Source organism: Carassius auratus, unplaced genomic scaffold, assembly GCF_003368295.1.
Source record: "Carassius auratus strain Wakin unplaced genomic scaffold, ASM336829v1 scaf_tig00026326, whole genome shotgun sequence".
Classification (NCBI taxonomy): Eukaryota; Metazoa; Chordata; class Actinopteri; order Cypriniformes; family Cyprinidae; genus Carassius; species Carassius auratus.
This window is the reverse complement of record NW_020525509.1, coordinates 2,502-26,001: the sequence shown is the minus strand read 5'-3', so window position 1 is coordinate 26,001 and position 23,500 is coordinate 2,502. Positions and strand designations below refer to the sequence as shown.

General features: G+C 35.1%; 2 protein-coding genes and 1 pseudogene across 3 annotated transcripts; 1 reads left to right on the top strand and 2 right to left on the bottom strand.

Moving 5' to 3' along the window:
- Positions 1-1,209: 1,209 nt before the first annotated feature.
- Positions 1,210-21,812, bottom strand: LOC113078684 (chloride channel protein 2-like; annotated as a pseudogene).
- On the top strand, positions 6,034-9,447 carry LOC113078683 (uncharacterized). The gene is made up of 7 exons (XM_026251019.1): positions 6,034-6,412; positions 7,136-7,836; positions 8,134-8,179; positions 8,280-8,371; positions 8,558-8,668; positions 8,780-9,056; positions 9,146-9,447. The coding sequence occupies exons 1-7, from the start codon at positions 6,377-6,379 to the stop codon at positions 9,350-9,352; spliced, it is 1,470 nt and encodes a 489-aa protein (XP_026106804.1). The 5' UTR covers positions 6,034-6,376; the 3' UTR covers positions 9,353-9,447.
- On the bottom strand, positions 9,444-14,880 carry LOC113078682 (uncharacterized). Of its 2 annotated transcripts, XM_026251017.1 has the most exons (15): positions 14,747-14,797; positions 13,906-14,066; positions 13,609-13,822; positions 13,247-13,322; positions 12,726-13,000; positions 12,485-12,622; positions 11,876-11,955; positions 11,651-11,731; positions 11,368-11,573; positions 11,087-11,189; positions 10,841-11,003; positions 10,647-10,747; positions 10,368-10,521; positions 10,101-10,227; positions 9,444-9,964 (listed from the first exon to the last, which is right to left on the bottom strand). In XM_026251017.1, exons 1-15 carry the CDS (start codon positions 14,780-14,782, stop codon positions 9,672-9,674), a joined length of 2,208 nt encoding a protein of 735 aa, XP_026106802.1. In that variant the 5' UTR covers positions 14,783-14,797; the 3' UTR covers positions 9,444-9,671. The 2 variants fall into 2 exon arrangements, with proteins under 2 accessions (XP_026106802.1, XP_026106803.1); XM_026251018.1 differs by lacking the exon at positions 13,906-14,066 and having other exon boundaries at positions 14,747-14,880.
- Positions 21,813-23,500: the final 1,688 nt, after the last annotated feature.

Genomic DNA, 23,500 nt, shown 5'->3' with positions numbered 1-23,500 from the left:
AAATTAAAACAACATAAGGGTTCAATGACTGCAATGAATCTTGGGAACACAGTGGTATTGTGTGTGTGTGTGTGTGTATGAGGCTGTCTGTTCTATTCTCACCTGACTGTTGCTCATTTGCAGATCTACTCCCGCACGACAGAAAAAATGTTGTATATCCATCTACAATGAAATATAAATTATTATATTTTATTTTTATTATTATTATTATTATTATTATTAATTTTTAGCTTTTTAGCCTTTATAATCAACAATACGGTTGGTTATACATCAAGTCAGCCCATGAACATTTATTTCATTTCAAATCATTTAACTAACCAGCTAATATTCATTAAGAATATAGACATTTACATTTACATTTTACATTTACATTTAATCATTTAGCAGACGCTTTTATCCAAAGCGACTTACAAATGAGAACAATAGAAGCAGTCAGGTCAACAAGAGAACAACAACAGAATACAAGTGCCATGACAAGTCTCAGTTAGTCTAGTATAGAACGCATAGCCAGGTATATATAATTTTTTTTTTTTTTTTTTTTTTTTTTTTTTTTTATTATTAAATGAAAAAAGAGACAAGAAAAGGAAAAGTACTGGTGTTAGTAGGTTAGGTGCAGGCGAAAAAGATGAGTTTTTAGATGTTTCTTGAAAATGAGTAAAGACTCAGCTGTATGAATTGAGATTGGGAGGTCATTCCACCAGCTGGACACAGTCCAGGAAAAGGTCCGTGAGAGTGATTTTGAATTTCTTTGGGATGGCACCACAAGGCGTTGTTCACTTGCAGAACGCAAACTTCTTGAGGGCACATAGGATTTAACCAGTGAGTTTAGGTAAGTTGGTGCCGTGCCAGTGGTCGTCTTGTAGGCAAGCATCAGTACCTTGAATTTGATGCGAGCAGCTACTGGTAGCCAGTGTAACCTGATGAGGAGAGGAGTAACATGAGCTTTTTTTGGCTCATTGAAGACAACCCTCGCTGCTGCATTCTGGATCATTTGCAGAGGCTTGACAGTACATGTAGGAAGGCCCGCCAAGAGAGCATTACAATAGTCCAGTCTAGAGAGAACAAGAGCTTGGACAAGAAGTTGGGTTGCTTGCTCTGACAGGAAGGGTCTAATCTTCCTAATGTTGTATAAGGCAAACCTGCAGGACCGGGTCGTTGTAGCAATGTGGTCAGTGAAGCTTAATTGATGATCCATCACAACTCCTAGGTTTCTGGCTGTCCTCGAAGGAGTTATGGTTGACGAGCCCAGCTGTATAGAGAAGTTGTGATGAATCAATTGGTTAGCTGGAATCACCAGTAGTTCAGTCTTACAAAACATGTATTAATGTAATTGTCTATTGGCAATATGTTTAATCTGTTCTATATTTATTTATATTTATTAAAAATAACATCATTATCAATTTGCCACTTCTATAAATCAATTACTTAAAAAAAAAAAAAATCACAGATGCCTTTAGCCTACTCTTACTCTAATATATGTATCATGATACACTAATGATTAATTATTACTTAATACAAAATTATGTTTAATAATAGAAAACAAAATAACTCCACATGATGTTTCTCTCTCTGTGCCATTTAGTGCTTTCAGACAATGATGTGTGTCGTTAATAATTTATTTTGCATGGCTGCATAATGTAATGCCGAAATACACAATAATATGTTTTCAATTTCAAAAAGTAAATTAAAATAAATCATGATCGTTTTCTAAAGTATGTTTTCATGGGTGTTAATCGCTTCATTTTTTGTTGGAAGAAAAAAAAAATCTGTCACACTGTGATAAAGGCTGAAAGTGAACGCAGCGAAGACGTACTGGTATTGGATGCGAGAACACACACACCACACGCACACGCGCACACGCGCACACACGCGCACACACACACACACACACACACACACACACACACACACACACACACCTTGTACTCTCTGATGTTCGCTCTGCTCGGCGCCCCTGTGGATTGAAAAACGCGCTGAATCCATGCAGACTCAGATCAGGGGAGGAGCCGGAACTTGATGCAGCTTGCCACCGTCTCAAATGAGATTTTAAAGGGGACTGAAGCGATCACTAATTAATTAATCAAATATTTTTTAGGGGGGCTGGGCATAAGTTTAGGGGGGCTGAAGCCCCCCTAAAAAGGGCCTAGCGACGCCCCTGCCTATAATGTTTATTTATTTATGATTATTGTCAGCTAATAAAAGCTATGCTTCAGGACCATATTCATATAACATCTAAGGCTAAATGTAGCTCTTGACTGGTTGAGTTAGATGATGATTAACACTAAACTGTAGAAAATCAGTTGAGTCTCCCCAGCTGGAAATGTCATTGGCTGTTAAAATCTTGTGTTTCTTATAATAAATTGACATATTGATAACACTGAATCTTTTATAATGCTCTTAATGACATGTGGATGCATACTGTATGCATTAGTGAGTGTGTGGGGCTTATGGGGTATGGTCACTTATTCCTGATATGAACTGTTTCAAATGCAAGACATTGATTGCATGAGATTAAGTTTGTAAATGATAGCTGTGTCCTTTTGTAGTGTGCACATATATTTATCATCAATCTGTGATAACTGTGACTAAATTCAGTACATATACGTCTGCCATATGTTGCCGCCCCGAATAAAATTCCTGCCTCCTTCTCGCCACCCATCAATATTTCTAGATCCGCCCCTGATTATTCAGTTTTCAGATGATGCATACATCTCAATTTCACAAAATTGACCCTAGTGACTGGCTTTGTGCTCCAGGGTCACATATTATGTTTAGGCTACATGAAATTCATTTTATAATATGAATATATATTTTGTAGTTTATAAAGCAAGGGTAAACAACATCAGACTAATGTACAGTTTATCAGTATTTATGTAAAGTGTGCTTTATTTATTCTGTTGAAAAAATACGTGTGTGTGTGTGTGTTTCAGAGAAAGTTTTATACTGTAAAGTAATTACTATTTTTCAGGTACGATGCGTTTAAATAATAAACCTTTTATGTTTTGCATTATTACGCATTCGGATGTGAATTATCCTCGAGGCCACAGCTGATTGGCTGCGTTCGCTCTCTGTCACGTGACTGGAGGCGGCTGTAAACACGGGCAGTCACGTGACCGCAGCCGGAGAGGAAGCCTCAATCACGGCGACATGACTGAGCGGACGCCGCTGCTGCATTACCGGCTCTCCGCCAGCGTCAACGAGTCCGGAGAGCACCGGAGAGATGAGCACGAGCCCCGGAGCCCCGCCACCGACCGGCGGAGAACCCCCGCTAAACAGCCGCCCAAACTCAACACATTCTTCGGCGTCGTGATTCCAACACTGCTGTCAATGTTCAGTGTGGTGGTGTTCCTGAGGATCGGTGCGTCTATCTATCTATCTATCTATCTATCTATCTATCTATCTATCTATCTATCTATCTATCTATCTATCTATCTATCTATCTATAATAACATCATTTATGTGTCAGTATAATAGAAATGTTCTCAGAAACTTTTTGACAACGTCTTTCATTGGTCTTTAAAAACATAAGCACAAAAACATTATTTATACATTGTGCATCATTTTTTTTCTGACATGTTTTAGTTAGATGTTCTAACAGATCTTAAATGTAACTACTTGTTTCAGAACGTTCGGAAAGTAACATTCCAATAATGTCTGCAAAATGATACAATGTAATGTTTCCTTAACATTCCCATAACCAAGGGGATTAAAAAAAAAAAAAAAAATTAAATAAGACATTGCATCAGATTCGTTTGGAAAAAATAATATTGGTTCAGCAGCCTGAAACTAAATTTGACAAAGAAGTGTCCTCATTTGAAAGCCGCTTTGGCTGAAAGTGTCTGCAGCGTTATTTTAGTATTATTTATAGTTTTTATTATTATTTTGAAATGGGCATTTTAACAGTATTTTTAGTTTTGATTCTAGTTTAAATTTGAGTAGTTTTGTTATGTGCTTTTTGTCATTTTTTTTTTATCTGTTTCTGTACGGCTTATGTATTTTTATCTCAGTTTTAGTTCCGGTTTTAGTGAACTGAAATGGTTTTGGCAGTTTGAGTCTGAGTATTATTAATAAATCACTGATAAACAGCTGAATGTGATGTAATCGGCGTGAGGTTATATATGACAGGAGATTCAGCACACGCTTCATGTTTCTGATTATCTCTAGCCTGATTTATGAATGTATAATCAGCAAACAGTACATTACATATTAACTGTACAGTAAATATTAACAGCCGACACAGTAATTTGGGATCATTTGGCTTTTGTGTGGTGGTTTTTCCAGTTGTCTGGCTCACATGACACACACACACACACACACACACACACACACACACACACACACACACACACACACACACACACCCAGATCATCTCTGAAATGACTCCTTCTTTACATCCACTGGTTTTAACCCTATATAGGTTAATTTTTGCTTTTGTTTGTGTTTTAAGCGCACTGGCTCAGTGAGAAGCCGCTGCGGTAAGAGATGATGATGTTCATGTCTTTATTTGCTGTGTGTATCATATGTAACAGATGTTCAGAGGATGTTCCTGAATGTGGAAACACACATTCACACACAGAAACACATGCATGCACTCACTCACACTTACTCTCTCTCTCTCTCTCTCACTCTCACACACACTCACACTCTCTCTCACACATACACACACACTCACACTCCCTCACACTCACACACACACTCACACACACACACACACACACACTCACACTCACTCTCTCTCACACTCCCTCACACTCTCTCTCACTCATTCACACTCACACACACTCACTCTCTCTCTCTCACACACACTCACACACTCATGTTTCATGTGATCAAAGTCCAAAGTCAACATGAAAGCAAAACTGTCTCTGTGTGTTTTAATAAGTTTCTACTCTTATTAGGAATGAGATGCATGAGATTCATGTCAATCTAGAGAAAGAAAATGTTGTCCTTTATTTATTTATTTTATTTTTTTATTTACTTTTCTGATGTTTGTCTAGTTTGTGTGGTATGGAAGATTATTTCTACCATAGAATAAAAAAAAAAAAGGTAATTGAGACTGACTTTTTCTTTTTCCTGTGATTTTTATATTTTTAATATTTATCTTTTATATTTAACTGTTGAATTAACTTGTGGTTCCTTTGTCATAATTTTTTTTTTTTTAAGAATGGTAAGATAAAAGTTCGAAATTATAGAAAGTGGAAATAGTAGAAAAACTATTTTCTACTATTTTTTTTTTACATATTTAATTAGTAGTTACTTTTAATAATTGAATGGTGGTTAATATGAGAAAAGTCACAGCAATAATATAAAATAATAAAAATGCATAGTCCTGGTCAAAAATCTTCCTTAAGTGATTGTTTTTCAGATTCCCCACAATGCATTGCAATCTAAACATGGATAAAAACAAGTCTTGCATTCTAAAGTACAAGAGCTTATGGAACAAAACTGGGTTTCAAATGCTATTTCATGTTGACTTTAAACCTGCATTTACACAAAAAACTTTTCTCCATTCTGTGTGTGTATTTATCGAGTCAAAATAGGGCCATATATATCTGCAAAACAAAACAATGTTTTGCAAACAAAAAATATGTTTTGCAAAAAAAATATATGTTTTGCAAAAAAAAAAAAATATGTTTTGCAAATAAAAATAGAGTATTGAGAAAAAAAATTGCTTTTTTGCAAGTAAAAAAAAATAACTGCAAAAGAAAGGTCTACCACTGAGAGAAAACATAAAGTTTAGCAAAGTAAAACTTCAGCCGCATTAACTTTGCAACACATTTCCCTTTGCGCTGCTCCTTTAAATCCGCGTTTCAGTCATCCGTGCCTTTGCAGTGCAAGCTTTCCTTTGCGCTTCATTTTTTCTTTGCGCCTCGCTTTGTGTCCCTGATTTGACGTGGGGTATGGAGTCAAAATAGGGCCATATATATCTGCAAAATAAAACAATGTTTTGCAAACAAAAAATATGTTTTGCAAAAAAAAATATATGTTTTGCAAAAAAATATATATGTTTTGCAAATAAAAATAGAGTATTGAGAAAAAAAATTGCTTTTTTGCAAGTAAAAAAAAATAACTGCAAAAGAAAGGTTTACCGCTGAGAGAAAATATAAAGTTTAGCAAAGTAAAACTTCAGCCGCATTAACTTTGCAACACATTTCCCTTTGCGCTGCTCCTTTAAATCCGCGTTTCAGTCATCCGTGCCTTTGCAGTGCAAGCTTTCCTTTGCGCTTCATTTTTTCTTTGCGCCTCGCTTTGTGTCCCTGATTTGACGTGGGGGAGGGGTCAAGAGGTTGAGGTGTGTACAAGGGACGAAGGCGCGTCCTTCTCGTTACGTCATCAGCGCGAGCCCCAGAGCCCTGACCGAGTGGATCGATCGAAATGGCGGAGCAGAGACATGCGGGTGATGGATCACAGGTATGTATTATTGATCGCTTTCTTCTTATTATTATTAGACTCCTATATTATTAATAACAGATACTTCAGACCGGCCAGAGGGTGGCATTTAACGGGGTTTTGCAGTAAAATTATTTGAGTAAGAAGCTATTATGTGTGGAGAGCTTTCACTGAACATCATAATCTCATTTTTTTTATGGAGATGGGCCTGTAGAGGCTTTTTGCATCTGAAATCTTTTAATGTAATCCACAAAAAAGGCAAAATATAGTATGTGTGGTGGAAATAGCATTCAGACATACGTTACTGCATCCGCCATGTTCTGTTGTCATGTGACCCCTATGTTCTTTGATCTGAGACAGAGTAACTGCAACACACATAACTAGTTTTAGGAAATGCATATGGACATCATTTTATCAATATTCCTAAAACCTTCTCATGTATTTTCATGATAGTAAAGTATATTAATAATAATGATGATGATGTTCGACTGTTGTTTTTTCAAATGCACGTTATAAGTGACTCAAACTCGAACTGCTTACATAGAGCATTATTTCCTACTGATCAGAATCGTGAAAACACTCAAATAAGAAACAATCGTGCACAAAACACACACAGATACATGCACAGAACTCAACACGCACACAACCAGCCAAACTCCCAAGGGTGTTTTAACTTTAGCTGACTCGCATATCAATTTTTAAATATTTTTTTATACATTTAATCAAATAAATTCTTATCTTTAGGTCCATGGACCTAATGATGCCACAAGTCACCAGCTGGGAAGGATGATCATGGAAAGACTGCTATCCAAACTGCAGGATGCAATGAGTCGCCTACCCCTAGATTTAGATTATTTGCAGTTTTTATGCGGTCATGAGCTTCTCTTCATTTCATCAGTCTATGATCAAATTTCAGTCCCAGAGGAACTCCTTGGCGAACTGTCAACCTTGAAAAACACAGTGGATAGGCATATTGACAATAACAATGAACCTGTTACTGCCCTTGAAGTTGAATTTGGAGTTAAGGGGCCCCCAAAGTTTATTATTTCCAGAGAACATCTTCAGTACCTAGTTAATATGCAGCTATCTGTTCCATGTATTGCCGAGCTTCTTGGTGTGTCAACAAGGACAATCAAACGTCGCCTCACTGAGTATGGCATTTCTCTAAAGGACACCTACAGTAAAATCACAGATGAAGAACTTGACAACCTAGTGAGGTCAATCAAAGCTAAAAGTCCACACCTAGGCCATAGAATGATGAAGGGACACTTACAAGCCTTGGGTCATCGTGTGCCATGGACAAGAGTTTGGGATTCCATGCATCGAGTGGACTCTGCTGGAATACTTGCAAGAATTACACAATTGAGATGTGTAGTCAGAAGGACTTATTCCGTCAAGGGCCCTCTTCATGTTGTTCACGTAGACACAAACCATAAGCTGATAAGGTATGTTATGCGTGTCAAGCCATTGATGTAATGCTACTGAAAAGTATATGTGACCCTTTCTGTGAAAATATCACATATTGTGATCACATTACATTTTGAAGTCATTATTTGTGAGTTTCTGAGTTTTCTAATTCTATTTAAATTCTTTGAAAATGTATGAAGGAATATAAGTAATGCCCAAATTTTTTTTGTTATTTGATATTTTTAATCCTTAAAAATGACTTATTATGCATGCGAGTTTCTCTCTACAGTTTACATACGCATTTCAACTGGTAATAACAGATTATCTTTTATCAGATATGGCCTTGTGATATTCGGTGCCATTGATGGGTACTCCAGAAAGGTATTTTTCTCTTTATTTAATGCATTGTTGGCCTATAAATTTTGTACAAATCAAATTCCTGATGGAATGCGTAAGTCTAACTTTACTTTATGTCTCTCAGGTCATGTACCTTGGAGCTGCAACAGATAACAAGGCATCCACTGCCCTCGGTTTTTTCCTTCAGTCAGTGGAGAGACATGGGTTTCCCTTGAGGTAAGACAACTTACATCATGAGTGTGTATGAATGCTTTGTTACCTCCAGTAATGATTGCTTCTTTTGTGAACGTCACCTTGGATAAAAGCATAAGCTAAATGTAAATAAATCCCTGCTTGTTTAAACATGGTTAACATAGGTTTCTTTTCTAAAATACCTGGTCATATTTAATTTTTTGCATTTAGAGTTCGAGGAGACCAAGGAGTTGAAAATGTAGAGATTGCCAGATGTATGTTTTCTGTGCGAGGTTGTGGCAGGGGAAGCTACATTTCAGGGAAAAGCGTGCATAACCAGCGGTAAGCAGCAAGATAAGTTAGTTAAAGCTTGATATTAATCTTAAAGTGTTCTGTTTCTAAGAATGATGATTTGTGTTCAACATTACACACTGTTTTCTCTTCCATTTTTAGCATTGAGCGCCTTTGGCGTGACATATGGATGGCAGTTACAAACATCTATTACGATGTTTTGCACAGCCTTGAAGAGGAAGGATTACTAGAGCCAACCAACAGCCTTCACCTCTTTTGTTGTCAGTTTGTGTTCCTGCCTCGTCTCCAGGCCAGCCTTGACTCCTTTACTATTGGGTGGAATAACCATCCTCTCCGCACAGAGAGTAATCGAAGCCCAGAACAGTTGTGGGAAATTGGACTCCTGCAAAACCCTGTCACTCCTCCAGTCCCATCTGAGGTATTTTAAGAATTTGTCTTTTAATGCATGTAATGTTTTCATGCAAGATATTGTCCCAATGTCCATAAACTATTACCAACTTTTAACAGATTGTACAAGACGACGACTCTGACTGGGACACAGACAGTATCTCTGACCAGCCGTGGACAGGAATTGTAGTTCCTCCAGTCGAATGCCCCTTAACTGAAGAACTTAAGGCCCAAATTCAAACTTTTTTTAACCCAACCTCACACTCTCAAAACTATGGAAGAGACCAGTATTTAGAAGTTTTAAATTTTGTACTGCTTCATTCTTAATTGACACTAAATCAATCATTGAAATGACTAGTGAACAAATGATCCATTTACAAGCAAATTAACATCCAATACAATAAAAAACAAACTTAAGTTGACATTGCATGCTTGTTTTATTTTCTGTATTTGCTATATTTAAGAAAAAGGCTCTTATAACAACGTGTTCTCTAAACACATGCATTAAGATATCAAATTTTACAATATGTAACACGTTGTGTTCTCTACAGATACACAGTAAATTTCAAAACCATAAAGAACATTTGCCAATGTATAAAAGTTTTTTTTTCCCGAACATGTACAATTCCATACATTTAGTAGCATTTTAAATTCTGTTAAAACCGTTGTCAAATTGAATGGCTTGCAACATGACTGACTTAAAAGAACTGTAGTCACCCATGTGTACTGTGGGAAATGTAATTTTTCTGGCACAGGCACTTACAACTGGGAAGCATATTTTATGTTCTGGCATCCTCTGCATACACTCATGGTCAAAATGAAGAGAAATTTTGAATTCTTTAAGTTCTGACATTAGAAGAGGTTTGTGTCCCTGGCCAGTGAGCCATTGCATAACACCGGGGACAGTTAAGGGCAGGATGTCTCCGTCAGGGTTATCCTCTACAAGCAAAACAACTTGTTATCTCTAGGGTTGGTATTGTCTGAATTCAATCAATTACATTTTGACATTAATTTGTGTAATCTGCAGTTTTTTTAAACTATGTATACTAAATCAACTCTGTCAGTTCATACATACCACAGCTTTCAATTTCTTGGAGAAAGTCTTGCAGAAAGTTGATTATAGCTGTTTCATAAGTCTCTCGTACTGATCCCTTCTCCGACATTTTCGGAAGAATGTTCTGCATGATGAAGTCTGCATCAGCCTGTGAAAAAAAAACCCCATCCATTTTCAGGTACATTTACACATATATGCATTTGGCTTTTATCCAAAGCTACTTTATTACTATAATAACATTTATGTAATACAATATATAGGCATATTTTCTTTTCCAGTTATTGATACCTTATCATCATCATCCACCACATCAGGGACAAAGAACTGGTGGCAAAGTCCTGAATGGTTTTCCAGAATGTCTACAAAATTGTAGACTTCAAGACCTTTTCGGATTTGCTTCAACAAAGGGACCAAACGTAGAGTTGCATGAAGCACAATTGATCTGGAAAAAGAACCAGAAAATTCTTGCATAATATAGACAGTGTTGTGGCTAATCAGTATAAGGCAGCAAAATTAAAACCGTTTGCAAGGTTTCAAATGTAAAGAAGTTATATGACTTTTTCTGACCTTATTATGGCCTCTTTGTTCTCAGGTTTAACGGCCCCAGTAAAACCACAGTTAATTATTTGATCATTCCATGCAGAGAGATCGGTTTCTTCTTCCTCCACCTGAAAACACAAAAACGTAAACTGTGGCAAATGGTGCTTGCGTAGAAATAAAGATTTTATGAAATCAGATTTTATTTGGAAAAAAATTACTACCTTTTTAATCAAATGATAAAGTTCAGCATCGTCCACATCATCTATAGTTAGAGTTGATTCATCCAAGTCTCCAGATGAGAGATAATCAAAGCACCACGGCCTCAAGAAACGGGGGGCAGGCCCACCCTGAGCGAGACTAACAGAAAACACTTCTCCAGCTGTCCTGAAAGAAAGAATACAAAGTAATATTTAGTTGTATGCAAAAATGACAACTGACATGTTACTACAATGTACAATATTACTAACCTAAAAAATCCCTTCTCCATATTACTTAGGGAGTAGATGGGGCTCTTCCCTCTCTGGTGTCCTCTGTGCTCAAAGAGGTGTTTCTCAATCTCACCAATCAAATCTACAAACAAATGTACATGTTAAAAAAAGAATGTAATTTACTACATTGTACAATTATAAGCACATTAAAACATACCAAATCTCATAATGACTCGTGGTAACTGTTTATTGTTTTTCTAAACTTTAAATTGTTACGATGAATATAAAAACCTAATAAGGCGATTGTGAACCTGACTTGCCTGAAAGAAATTCCTTACGAATGGCACCTGTGTCAACACCTGCTTCCCCCAAAAATGTTACACGCAAAGTATTGCCCGGGGTTCCTCTCTTTTGTCTTTGCCACTGCACCATAGCTCTTTGATAGAAGTCAGTTCGAGAAACACAGATCTTGAAATCCTTGCTGTCATCTACCCTACTTGCCAACAAACGCAATACATCATCTGGACTATAAAAACAGGAAAAAAAGATTAGTAAAGAATTCTGATGTCTCAGGGTTGTTCAAATGCAATAAATAGACTGTACCATTTCATGTCTGGGCCTTGGTTTTGCTGTACAGGTGTGCCACACGGAGGACTGCTCTCATAATCCAGTGTCTGTAATGTACTGAGTATATACCCAATGGTTAGATTGACTTCTTATAAGTGTTATAACATGTTGTAAATGTTATAATACTTAAAACATGTTTTTAATACATAACCTTATTAAATGTCTGTAAATGAAATAACTTTTCAAATCATTAAAAATTACCTATCTCCACATACACTTGCATGCATGGGCAACTCTGTCTGTGAAAATGTGTCTAAACAAATGGGACACTGTCCCTCATCCTACAATGGCAAAAGGACAACTGATTAAGTATTATACAATAAAATCCCAATTAAAACAATTGGTTATTTCCAAACTCCAATCAAGTATTTTGTTTAATTGGTCACTTTAAATACTTTGGTCACCAAGTATTTTGCAAGATCTAAACAAGCACTGGCTGTTTCAGTTTTTTTAACTTTACAAAAAACATTCTTATTCAGTTCTAAATGTTCAGTAAATTGTATGGACTTCTAACGTGTGTAGTGTTTTAAAACTATAAAAATAGGGCATTCTTCTCAGCCAGTGTTATTTACCTCTTGCAAAAAAAAAGGTCTTTATGTACCAATGAGAGACAGTATAATTACAATCAATTAATCAAAAGTACTTGACAATAAGGCACTACAAAGAAATTAACATTACCATTAGTAATAAAATCTTAACATGGCATCTAATTAATTTTACTAACTGCAACAGTCCTTATGCACTTATAAGCAAATTAAAAGCAAATGTATTTTGAATATATTAAAAACACAGCATTTTCATTTAGCTCACCTCAAAACTTGTGGTGGGTGTAGGAGAACAAGTTTGTATTGAAGTGGTGGGTGTGTGTATAGAAGCTGGGGCTGTAGGGGTAACTGCTCTGGTAATCTCACCAACTACTTTTACATCCTCATCATCATCTTCAGTAGTCTGAAATTACAAAATGAGATATATATTCTAACTAAAAGAAAACTTAACTGAAAAATGTTATAATAAATTCTACTAAAAAAATGTAATCGTGTAAACAACATACCTCATCATTAGCGGACTGTGTGCAGCCACCACAAGATTTAACATGCAAGTACAAAACTGGTAGTGGCATTGTGGTTTTACAAGTACGACACTCAACCTTTGGCATCTTCGCAAACTCTTCTGCTGAGAATGGCAGTGGATCAAGACATAACTCATCTTGAAGAGGGACCATATACAGTGCTGTTTTTCCAGCAGTGGTAGCCATTTTGAGAAGGCTGCCTGTATAACCCTCTGAGTCTGGAGGAACAACAGTAAGCTTTCTTCTTCCATTCCCACCTGACAATTTAAAAACACATTAACAAATTCAAAAATAAAAGGTCTTTACTATATAATTGGGATTATACTGTAGCTAAAAAGAAAAAAAACAGTGCTTCCCATATTCTATTAACACTTCCCTGTGTACTACTATTAAAAAAGGATGTAGCATGGGATTTAAGGTTAGAATGCAAGGAGAAACGTTCAATTAATAACTCTACTCAGATATTCATGTTTGTGTCTGTTCTGGTTGACAGTACAGCATACCTGGTGCCTTATAAAGTAACCACCCTCCAGTAAGGGACTTCATCTTTGGAAATTCAGCTTCAAGGAGCTTGCATAACTCAAATAAACATGAAACAGAACAAGGGTTCTCAAACAACCATACACAGTAAAAACTAAATCTTTATCACATTGAAAATTTTACGTGCATTTGTTTGTAATTTTTATTCATACTTATTCACATTTTACTATATTTAAGCAAATTATGTTCATTCATCTCAGCATGCTTTGAAAGTGGAATATTACTTTGAAGTAGCAATTATTCGCAGGTTGATATAGAAATAATCCTGCTCTAAAATCAGGTGGCACAAACTAACAAATTAGATTGTACTATAAAATGAACTTACATCCGAATGGTTCACATTGGATGAAATTGTAATCACCCGTTTTCCTAGTCCGGCCTGGAGTAGTTCAAGCTCTTCAGAAGGTGTGGGTGAGGTGTCAGTGTTGCTGCTCATTAAATATATGGAAACAGCAAATGGTTTCCAAGGTGTGGCTTTCACATGTATTTGTTGATTTGGAGTTTTCTTCTTTGCTTTTTTAAACATCCCAGGAAAAGATCTACAAATAATAAAACAATGTTAATTATAATATTACACATTCAAAAGAGATTTGTTAAGATAATTAGATGTGGATGCGGCAACCTGGCCATATCCTGCTCTATTCGAGGCTGAGAAATAGCAGGAGGCTGCTGTCGTTGTTGTGGCTGCTGCTGCTGACCCTGAGCTGACTGAATCTGACCAAGGCTTTGGGTCAGAAGACCTATTAAATTCTGTGCAGCTGTACAGACATCTGAATATTCTCTCTGTTAAATATGTCATGACAACATCACATAGGATTATCTGGATCAGGTTTTTTAAACTCAGTTCCCGGAGGGCCACAGCTCTGCACAGTTTAGCTCAAACCCTAATCAAACATATCTGATTCAGCTAATCAAGATCTTCAGGATTACTAGAAACCTCCTAACAGGTGTGGGTTGGAGCTGGTTTGGGCTAAACTGTGCAGAGCTGTGGCCCTCCAGGAATTGAGTTTCACACAACTGATCTAGAATAAGTGCATTAACAATGTATCATAAACATCACAGCTTTTAAACATAGTCTATTGGGATGTGACCTACTGTATATAAATAAACTTGTTCGGAATCAGAAAGAGGTTTATTTCAAATTATTTTTGCACATTTGTTTTGTATTATTGGTTTTATTTAGAGTATATTTTGAGAGACACCTTTGGCATCGTTTATAGTCCATAATACAACTAGGGCGTGGAGAATGATTATTATAAATCATTAATTATAAAACAACGTGAAAGGTGTGCATATTGTGAGAAATGTACAGCCGCCGACACACTCGGCGATTAGCTAATTGACACTAACCGCATTAATTGATCTCTAACTTACTTAACTTGAGCAAACGCGTTGATACAGATAGTTACATATAGTTATCGGTCTATCTAGTGAACTTGAAGAAAGCGATCAATAATACATACCTGTGATCCATCACCCGCATGTCTCTGCTCCGCCATTTCGATCGATCCACTCGGTCAGGGCTCTGGGGCTCGCGCTGATGACGTAACAAGAAGGACGCGCCTTCGTCCCTTGTACACACCTCAACCTCTTGACCCCTCCCCCACGTCAAATCAGGGACACAAAGCGAGGCGCAAAGAAAAAATGAAGCGCAAAGGAAAGCTTGCACTGCAAAGGCACGGATGACTGAAACGCGGATTTAAAGGAGCAGCGCAAAGGGAAATGTGTTGCAAAGTTAATGCGGCTGAAGTTTTACTTTGCTAAACTTTATGTTTTCTCTCAGTGGTAGACCTTTCTTTTGCAGTTATTTTTTTTACTTGCAAAAAAGCAATTTTTTTTCTCAATACTCTATTTTTATTTGCAAAACATATTTTTTTTTTTTTTGCAAAACATATATTTTTTTTGCAAAACATATTTTTTGTTTGCAAAACATTGTTTTGTTTTGCAGATATATATGGCCCTATTTTGACTCGATACATCCGTGTTTCCACAGATAAGTAAAAGTGTGTGTGTGCCATTACTTGTGGGGATCTCGATGTTTTTCTCTGCGGTAGATGTCCTCTTCAGCGCAGGTTTGAGAGGTTTAGGTGAAATGGGACGGGTCGGTGTGAACGAAGACTCTTCTGTGGAGATCTGCACTCACAAACAGAGATCACATCTCAGAAACTGAAAAAACACAGTGTGTGGAGTCAGACGAGAGAGTCAAGTAAACGTTTGCCCTCTGACCTGGAAGCGAACCTCGTGGTTGACCTTTTGACCCCCCTCCTCGCTGCTGGGAGTGCTGATCACAGACACGCGTTTTCTCTCGGCGTTGGCGCGATCGCGTATGAACTCCAGCCGGCGCTCGCGACTCAGATGCTGCGCGAGGAGCGCCTGTAACTGAGCGCGCTCAATAGAGCCCAGCAGGATCATCGACTCTAGAGAGCAGAGAGAGCAATGCTTAAACTGACCAAAAGTGACAGTAAAGACATTTATAAGGCTTCTATTGCAAAGAAATGCTTTTCTTTGGAACTTTCTATTCATCTGTGAATCCTGAAAAATAAAATGCATCACAGTCTCCACACAAATATTGTGCAGCACAACTGTTTTCAAAATTTAAAATAATCAGAAATGTTTCTTGAGCAGTAAATCATCATAAATCATTTCATGATTTCTGAAGATCATGTGACTCTGAAGACTGGAGGAATGATGCTGAAAATACAGCAGAGCATCACAGAAATAAATTACACTTTAACAGATATTCACAGAGGAAAAAAGTTATTTAAAATTATAATATTTTACAATATAACTGTGTTTAAAAAAAAAAAATCAAATAAAGGCATTGTAGAAGAGACTTTATGTAAAAAATGTAAAAAAAAACAAAAAAAAACAATACAATGCAAACCAACCTTGTAAACTAAAAACCAACCGAAACTTTTCAAGGGTTGTTTTGGGAATACATATATCATGGTTATTATTGGTAACTTAAAAAAAAAAAAAAGTTAAAATAAAATGCACATTAACTGAATTTCTTTTATATATATATCAGCTTGTTGCCAATTTAATATTTCTCATTTTTATTTAGTTTAACATGAAGTACTAAAATAACAAACTAAAACTGAAATAAAAATGAATAATTACTAATAAAAAATTTAAAAACAACAAAATTACAAAAAAATCTTAGTTACAATAAAAAAATGCTTAAAAAATATTAAGTAAAAATATTAACAAATAAAATAACACACACACACACTATCTCTCTCTCTCTCTGTCTCACACACACACACACACACACACACATAATATATGTTTCAAACACATCAAATGTCTGTAATTTTATCATTATAATAATTATTTTAAATTATTTGAACCATATTCAAATTTTTTTACACACAATCGTCAATAACAACCTTTTTGACCTATTTGTTTTGACTTAATTTTTCAGAAACAAAAAGTTAACATTTTAGAATTTTTTTATGGATTTAGTTTTATTTAAAGCCAATATAAATGTATCAATAACAACGAAACAAACATTTGGAAAATGCAAACTACAAAGACAAGCCATCCATGTATATGTATATGTATCTGTATAATGTAGATCTAGAGCAAGCGTGTGTTTGTACCTGCAGACTCCACCAGTGCCACTGTTTTGAGGTTTCCTATCAGGAGGATCTCATGAAGCTCTCTGTAGGTGGAGTTCAGTGTGATGTAACGAACATCTCTGACCATGATGTCCTCCACACGGATATTATACTTCCTGCAGACAGAGACCTCTCTGTAAGATGCTGACAGGTTTCCAGCGTTTACAAACTCATCCTTCACTACAGCAGCGCAATGAAAACAGAACCAATGCTTAAATTCTCATTTAATTTCTATATAGTTTTATTTTAAGAATTTTTATTTTAGTTTATTAATGTTTGTTTTATTTAATTCAAGCATTATTTAAGAACATTGAGTTAAAGTAAATTAAAATAAGAGATGCTGCTTTGGCAATTAGAAATAAAATGTGTTTATATTTTATTTTATTTAAAAAAAAGTTTATTTAATGGTTTTATTATTATTATTATTATTTTTGTAAAATATAATAACCCTACTTATTGCCAAATTTTAGTAAATAAATATTTAAACATATATTTATTTCAGAAAATGTACAAATCTATTTCATCAGTATGAAAGCAAACGTTATCCTTTGTTTTATTTAAACAATATTTTGTTGTTGGCATACAAGACATATTTTGTTTCTGTTTTGATTGGTATTTTTGGCAGAATTGTGTTGAGAGAGAGAGAGAGAGAGAGAGAGAGAGAGGAGAGAGAGAGAGAGAGAGAAAGAGAGAAAGAAAGAGTGTTGAATGTCAATGAATGTATGTGTGTGTGCGTGTGTGTGAGAGTGTGTGTGCATCCTGCTGATATGTGAGTTTTCTGCAGATTCTTACTCAGCAAAAATCTGACTTCCCACACACACACACACAGTTATGTAATTGTTCTCTTGACAGGTATAAATGCATCTCTCAGATGCCTCAGAAACAAAGTCATTAAGAGCAAACACCTGTAAGTTTGTGTGTGTGTGTGGTGCAAAATGTGCGCACACACACATCGCGCCCATTTTCTGCTCTTTAAATCACAACAAAAACACACACACACACACAGCAACAAAATCTGAGACTTTGTAATCCTGAAAATCTGAAAGCCTCGGAAACGAAGATTGATGTGTGTGTAGAATTCCATTAGTCTAATTTGAGTGTGTGTGTGTGTGTGTAACTTTAGACCGTTTACACACATTCTGTCCATTTACACTAATGAAGAGAAAACACCATCTCTGTCTTTTGATCTTAATAAAATGGAGTAAAATGTATTAATGCAAAAGTAAAAATGTAAATCCATTTAAAAATGAACAAATGAATAGATTACTTCGTTAATGTAGTTAAATGCAACAGTAAAATATTAAATCATGTTATCTTTTAATTGCATATATGATTTAATAAACATTTGACAATTGCTTTATTTCTTCGGCCATTACAGCTTTTAAGTTATAAATCCTTGAACCCAGAAGTGAATCAGCAGTTCTTTGTTACTTTAGTATCATTGAGACTTTTTATATTTTCTGTTTACATTTTAGTTTACGTTTTATTAATTTAGCTTTGTTTTTGAATTTACATTAGCTTATGTTGTTTTTAAATGTCTATATAGACATGTCTACATTCATTTTTATTTCAGTTTTAGCTATTTTAGTACATCAAGCTAAACTAATTTAAAATTAGAAATGTTCGTGCAAACCTTTAACATAAATTTGGTTATAAAAATGCAACTTGTAACAGCTTAATGTAACTAGTTGATAAACTGGATGTCATGTGAGAAGAAGGAAGGACTTGATGTCACTGCGACTGAACATAAGAAAATAAAAAAGCATTTTTTGCTTCAGTTATTAATAGTTGTTACTGAAGCCTACAAAGACTGTGCTGATGTAGAAAAATGCGATATTAGATGTACAGATAGAGAGACTCACTCATGGTGGCCCCAGCCGAGCTCGGGCAGGTAAGGCAGTTTTCTTAATGCGGATTATGGAGTCGTAGATGGACGGCTGAAGGCTCTGAGCGACGGCGTTGGCGAGAATCACAGCAATCATGATGGGCAGAATGTGACTGATCTGACCCGTCAACTCAAACACGATCACAGCTGTGGAAACCGTGTGTGTGACTGCTCCGGATAACGCCGCAGCTCCTGTAGAAAGACCGATTTAACAAAACAAATGGTAGAGCATTGTGTTAGCAGCGCAAAAGGTTGTGGGTTCAATTCCCAGGGAACACGAGTTTGGTAAAAAATGTTAGCCTGAATGCACTGTAAGTCGCTTTGGATAAAAGAGTCTGCTAAATGCATAAATGTATACATGTCAAATAGGTTTACTTTTGGTTACTGAACTAAAATAAAAAATTAAATACCAAATGAACACAAACTATTGAGTTGATTCAATTAAAATTTAAACTCATGAATAGACAAGAAGAGATATTTACTTAATTGGGATTTTAAAGAGTTTCAAGTCGCACAGAACATAAAATCAATGGTGCAAACACAAAAAAGAAAAAACTACATACAGTAAAAATGAAAGAAATTGGTATCTACAGTTCTAGTTTTAGCTTGATTTATTTGTTGTTGAAAACTTTAGTATTACAATTTTTCATGATTCAGGATTTATTGGTTATATACATATACACCTAAAGTTGCAGTGAAACGTGGTTCTTATTCTTGTTTATTTATATAGCACAGTTTAATACGACACCAAGAAGCCCAACGTGTTTCACAATATCACAATAAAATACGTACAAAAGACGTACTTAAATATAAATAAACAGAAATAATTATTTTTACAAATTTATAAAATATATTTTTTTATTAGAAAATTTCTGTATACATTTAATTTTTGAATAAAATGAATACAATTGTGTAAAATATTTATAAAAATATAACTAATATTTAATACTTTTTTAAAACACTATTTAAACTATTCAATTTAACTAATACACTATTAATTGCTGTTAATAGTGTTCATCGTCTGTTTGATATGTATGCACATAAACTGAGTCACCACTGATAAGCTACTACTAAATATTGTAAAAACTTCGTTTTCTGTAAAGTTGCTTTGCAATGATTTGTATTGTAAAAAGCGCCGCACAAATAAACTTGACTTGAATTACTGAAATATTTAATCTTCTAAGAAAAAACAATTTGTTATAGTGCTTTTGATGGTCACAATCATACACTTCTCTAAACCCTTCACCATTATTGGCCATTAAGCTACAAATAAAACAATAATCATTCAAAAGTGGTTATTGTTATTTCATAATTGAATCCAGTGGGTACTAATCAAAGACTAACAACGAAAACAACAATCCACGACCAAACACAACAAAACTAAATCAATGCCTCTCAAAATTACTATGCAGCAATTTCCATAAAATGTAATCAGCTGTGATGAATATGTGCGTGAACATGTCTGTTGAAGCTCTACACATGTACGAGAGAGTTTGCTTCTCACCCACAACAGCGTATCCTCCGGGAACTATGGGATAGATGATGCCGTCCGTATTAATGCCCTCTGGAAACCATGCGGCCATACTCTCACCCACCAAACGGCCAAACGCAGCACCTGAAGCACACATTCCCAGGTCACATTTTAATAAATATATTGCATTAAATATGTTTTACATATAGGCAAAACACTACAGGAAAATCTAGTTTTTTTTCATGCACTTGCCAATTTTGAGCTTTTGAACCATTTTGTGTCTTGTTTCAGAAAAGTGGACAGAAAATATCCAAAATATACACATTTACATTTAATCATTTAGCAGACGCTTTTATCCAAAGCGATTTACAAGTGAGACCAATAGAAGCAATCAGAATTTTTTTTTTTCCGTTTATTTTATGAAATGTATTTATGTGCATCTGTACAAATATTTAAAGCCAGTTTTCTCAAAATGAGTTTTTTCTCCACTTCAGCAGCACTTACATGCACCAAAACTTAGGGTTTAATTCTTCTCTGTATTCTGAAGGTTTTTACTGAAGGCTTTGTTCATACATCATTCACATGGTTTTTATTATTGCACTATCTATTTGCATCTATAGATTTTAGCGTCTGTTTTCCTCAAAATGAGTTTGTTTTCCAATTCAGCAGGACTTACACACACCAAAACTTAGAGTTTTATTCATCTATGTATTCTAAAGGTTTTTATTGAGGGGTTTGTTCATATATCAATCACAAGTTTTTATTTTGGTACTTATTTATCTGCGCCTGTAGGTTGCAATTATGATACATACATTTCAAGCCTGTTTTTTCCAATTCAGCAGCACTTATATTCATCAAAACTTAAAGAGTTTTAATCATATCTATATTTTAAAGGTTTTTACTGAAGGGTTTGTTCATATAATCAATCACAAGTTTTTTATTTTGGTACTTATCTGCTTGCATCTGTAGAATGCAATTACAATATACATACATATCTTTAAAGGTAGTTTTCATAAAATTTGTTTATTTTCCCAATTCAGCAGTACTTGCATACACCAAATTAAAGAGTGTTATTCCTACCAATATTCTGAAGTTTTTTTATAGAGGGGTTTGTTAATATATAATTCACAATGATTTCTATAACATTTAATTTCTAAAAACATGGCGAATATTTACTTTTCTCTTTCTGACAGAATTTTTTGATATATGGAGGGATAAAAAGATAAATTCAAAATCCCTTCAGTAATAATCTTAAATTCTAACATGCCAACAAATTTAAATAAGAATTTTGAACCTGGCTTTACCCAATGTTCATATTTAAACTCTGGAAATGTAATCAAATTAGTGCAAACCTAATATTTAAAAACAACATTTCAGAAAATGTCTAATACAAAACATGTACTGTAATTAATCAACTGGGGAAGTACTGCAATATCTATTAGTGAAATTTTTTAATTCAAATAACTTTTGGTGTATTGCTTTAAAAGTTTAATTAACATACAAATACATACCAATGACGAAAACAGGCATAAAGGCTCCACATGGTACGGGAAGAGTTGTTGGCTAAAGCAGACATCCAGAACTACACAAAAACAACAATAACACTCATTAAAGCAAAATACTTTTGGAAACATTTCAGCAAAATCTAATAGTTTTCTTTATCTCTGCAGCAAAATTGCTGCTTATATAACCGAGAGATCATATAATCAGTGTTGAGGGATTAACTAATTAATATGGTTGAATCCATTTTTCAGTAGCATGACAGTAATTTTTCTGTATTTTGTTGTGTAGTGTGACAAAATTACATTGGTGGTTTATTAAAAAACAACAGCAGTGACACACCTGTGTGAAACAGAATTAAAAACAGCAATGACCAAAACATTTTTTTTTTAAATAATGGATTAAAAAATTCCGAACTCTCATATAGTTTGTTTATGGCAGTGATTATGTGAGATGTGTAGCTCACATAAAAGGCCTTTCTGCGAGTCTGCAGCCCGTCTCTCCACACACAATAGCCTGGCATATGACAAACCAGAGGGGTGTGATATTCACACATGCGCCTGTGTGCGTCACAACACATCAAAATCCCCAAATATCCTTAGAGATCAACGCTTCATTATACATCTGACGCAAAATCTGTCATGCCCATCGTCTGCATGACATTTTACGCTTATACTGTATGAAATCCTCACCAGACGAAAACAGAAAGTTAAATAAATGTCAGATGTAAATGTGTAAATAAAAGCTACTTTCTTACAATTGAATCCACAACCAACAATTTGGAATGTTACAAGAATGAAAAAAGAGATAAATAATGTGTACTAGTTGTAAGGATTATATAAATATATAAATAAATGTCAATGCTTTATTGAGTGTTTTGGGGCACTAGAGAAGATTTGACATGCCCAGACATTTGTGTTTTTCAGTATCATATCCTTGTAACACATTACATGTATATAAGCGTTATAATACAAAATAAAATATCACAAAATAAAGCGTAACCAAAATATTTTATAAATATATTATAAATATAAAAATATATTTACTTAATTGATTATAATTATACATTTTTATTTGAAATGATAAATAATAATAATTATTATAAATTATAACAACAGAAGAACTCGATTCCAATATTTTTAACAACATGCAAATACAAGTTTGACAAAAGAACAAAATTATAAAAGTGTGTATTTTTGTTTGTATGTATGTGTGTGTGTGTGTGTGCGTATGATCTCATTAGAGAACAACACAAGAAAATATCATCATCTTTTTATTCAATCTTTAATTATAATGGCAAACGGCAACACAAACGCACACGTCTGAACTTTTTTTCCAATCTGGAAATAGCATTTTAGACACACACACACACACACACACACACGCAGCACAATCGATGGCTCCTTTGAGAACAGAAGGGGCTCCTGCTGGAGGTAGATGTGGGATTCAGTGTGAATGTTGCGTAAGTGTTATGTGAATTATATTGGAGAGTGTTCGAAATCTGTGGGTGGAATAGAGAGATCATTGCATAATATTCTCTCCTTCCTTCCTTTCTTCCTCTCGTTCGCTCTCTCCTGGCACTGAAAAATGGACAGATCCATCCAAAATCTCCACTTCTCTCTCTCCACCTGCCAGCATTTTTTCCCCAAAGTCCCTCCTTTCTATTATTATGCCTCAAATTAAACACACACACACACCGTTTTTGCATATTTGTCACACTTAAAGATTCAGATTATTAAAC

Coding starts and splice junctions, on each gene's coding strand:
- LOC113078683 (XM_026251019.1), top strand. CDS start 6,377: ATGGCGGAGCAGAGACATGCGGGTGATGGATCACAG. Junction 7,837..8,133: donor ACAAACCATAAGCTGATAAG/GTATGTTATGCG, acceptor ATCTTTTATCAG/ATATGGCCTTGTGATATTCG. Junction 8,180..8,279: donor TTGATGGGTACTCCAGAAAG/GTATTTTTCTCT, acceptor TATGTCTCTCAG/GTCATGTACCTTGGAGCTGC.
- LOC113078682 (XM_026251017.1), bottom strand. CDS start 14,782: ATGGCGGAGCAGAGACATGCGGGTGATGGATCACAG. Junction 11,190..11,367: donor TCGTAAGGAATTTCTTTCAG/GCAAGTCAGGTT, acceptor ATTTGTTTGTAG/ATTTGATTGGTGAGATTGAG. Junction 10,748..10,840: donor TTTATCATTTGATTAAAAAG/GTAGTAATTTTT, acceptor TTGTGTTTTCAG/GTGGAGGAAGAAGAAACCGA.